The sequence below is a fragment of the Limulus polyphemus genome, unplaced genomic scaffold (genome assembly GCF_000517525.1).
Source record: "Limulus polyphemus unplaced genomic scaffold, Limulus_polyphemus-2.1.2 Scaffold1124, whole genome shotgun sequence".
Lineage (NCBI taxonomy): Eukaryota > Metazoa > Arthropoda > Merostomata > Xiphosura > Limulidae > Limulus > Limulus polyphemus.
In genome coordinates, this window is record NW_013666734.1 from 241581 (window position 1) to 244075 (window position 2495).

A 2495-nucleotide genomic window follows, 5' to 3' on the forward strand; every position below is an offset into this window, starting at 1 on the left:
GGGACTTAAATACGGATTTGATGCACGAGAAAATAGTGCATATTGGACGTGAAGAAGGGAGCAAGTTGCACGTGGGGAAAAAACGTGCCTGATTTAAATGTCACACCTGAATGCTCACATCCTTTTAATTATGTTTGAAATTACGAACATTGCTCAACATCATGAAAATTAAACCTTATTTTCAATAAGCAATCCTGAAAAATATTTGGGGGTGCTTAACTTTTTTCCAGGTGTATATTTGCTGAATAACTTAAACTCTTTATAGGTATTTGAAGATTATAATAGTTTAAACAAATCCTGTTCATTTTTAATAATCTGATTTCTTAAATGAATAGCTCTAAAACTACTACTATTTTCTGGAATAATATGAAATTAAACAATATAATATTCTGCAAACATTTTTGTACTATTAGTTTCCTTACAACTGCAGAAATCTGATCTACATTTTTGTTGGAATAACAAAAATATTTGTATTTCTTGAAGATATAATTTTTAAAACCATAGAATAATGTAATAATTTTACCTTTGAAAGATGTGAAAGCTGGCACTGACACAGTACTCTAAGGCCATCTGTAACTTGTTCATCTGGCAACTGACACAAAATCAGGGCTGCACCTTTCAGCAGGTCAACTGCAGCTTCATTTGAGATAGAAAAGCTGTCTATAGCCTGGATGATCTGCAGGAGTCCATTAAAATGAGATGCCATTTTTGTTCTACAAGAAGAACATATGTTTTGCAGTGCAGATGCAGCCATCCTTGCCAAGGGCTTATGCTGTAGACAGGACAGTATATAGTTCAGGACTAGCTCTGGAAATAGACAAATGCACTGGATTACATATGAAATTACACAAATGTAATCACAAAAACAAACTTACAAAATTAATAACCATTGCAAAAAAAGCAATCTGTATAATAAAAGCCACTCTCTGTTGGTAATGTTCAAAGTGGCTCAGTGGTTTGTCTGAAGTGTCATGTTCAAATACCAGTTGAGTGGGGATTTTTTATATATTTTTTAATTATTAACTATTAATTATAATTTACATTAGGTATTTGTACAATTTGTTAACATGTGATCATAAAGACTGGGTGTCATAGCGGTTATAGACACTGACTATCCTGTGGAAGTCTTAGGTTCAAATCCTAGTAAAGTTAGATTTTTTTTTAAAATGTAATTATTATATTTATTACCATATATACAACAAGCTCTTTGATTTGGAGAAATGCAAAAACAATTATGAAATAAATCAGGGATAATATCACATTATGTAATAAATACAAGTGACTGTAGTGTCAAAAATAACTTAGATATCTTTTTAACCCAAGAGATGAAGCTACAATACATTATTATGAATATTTTTCACAAAATTAAGTAAAAAAATTTGTCTTATAACATAAGAATATACACAAGTTAAAATTCTAATGAAATACTAGAAAAAGGATAAACATTATATATATATATAGTTACTGTAATAATTAAATTTTAGAAAATATGTTCATAAAACATTTATTTCGATTTAATTTTCAGAAGAAAAAATGAATCAGCATTTACCATCATACGATGGGCAATCAACTAGTAAATAAAAAAATTACATTTCAAAATTAATTAAATGTTCCAGAATTTATAAAGCATGTCTCTTGAGTAATACTGCCACTTTTTACTGAACAGCTAAATATGTAATCTTGTCCTACTGCAAAAAATCATTTATCTGAACAACAAGTGATACTTCTATTTCTACTATATTAGATGAAACAACTGATATTTAAAGTTAAATGATGTCAAAAACAAAACTTGTAAAACTATTATCAAACAACAGTAAAACTAATAGAACATGCTTCAATTCAACATTGTAAAAACCTGTACCTAAACAGCTTTCTACTGGCATCAGTAGCAAAATCTGTACTTATATAATTCTCTGTTAAAATAAGTTACAAAATAAGTCATAACTAACTAGAAGTTACTTATGCATGGGAACCTTTCATTTCTACTTTTAACGTAACATAATTGTATCATCCTGATTCTGTCCTTAACTCTTTCAGCATGGGCTTGGTCCCTCGGACCAACCTTGTAATCATTTCGTGCTTGTTATAGTTTTCATGCTATAACTTTTAAATTAGTAAGCTTATGTTAATGAAATTTGGCAGATTATCAGTAAACATTACAATACGTTCGTACACAATATATAAAATTTTTTTATTACGTTTTAAGGCTTGTAAAGCAATGTTTTTCTCATGCCTTTTTTTTTCTTTTCGTATGTTGACTATCCAACATAAAGTAATTTTCATTTTAAGATTAAAAAATACTTTTATGCATCAGAAAAATTTCAAATTTCTGCAAAATCTTTATAATGTCCAGATAGTTATCAATTGTTTCTAGAAAAAAACTTTTTATTTAATCTGTTATTTTCAGTAATGAATCTCTGTAAAAAATTAGGAAATAAATATAAATTATGCCTCTTTCATTCTAGAAGAACAACAAATTATAACACGAAAACATA

The 2495-nt window shown here is 28.5% G+C and overlaps 1 protein-coding gene across 1 annotated transcript in view; it reads right to left on the bottom strand.

The window, feature by feature from the left end:
- The window catches only part of LOC106462245 (transportin-3-like), a 92980-nt gene that overhangs the window by 26542 nt on the left and 63943 nt on the right, over nt 1-2495 (bottom strand). Inside the window, exon 16 of the mRNA XM_013922144.2 lies at nt 524-807. Coding sequence (XP_013777598.1) covers nt 524-807 — 284 coding nt within the window. The remainder of the gene's footprint in view (nt 1-523; nt 808-2495) is intronic.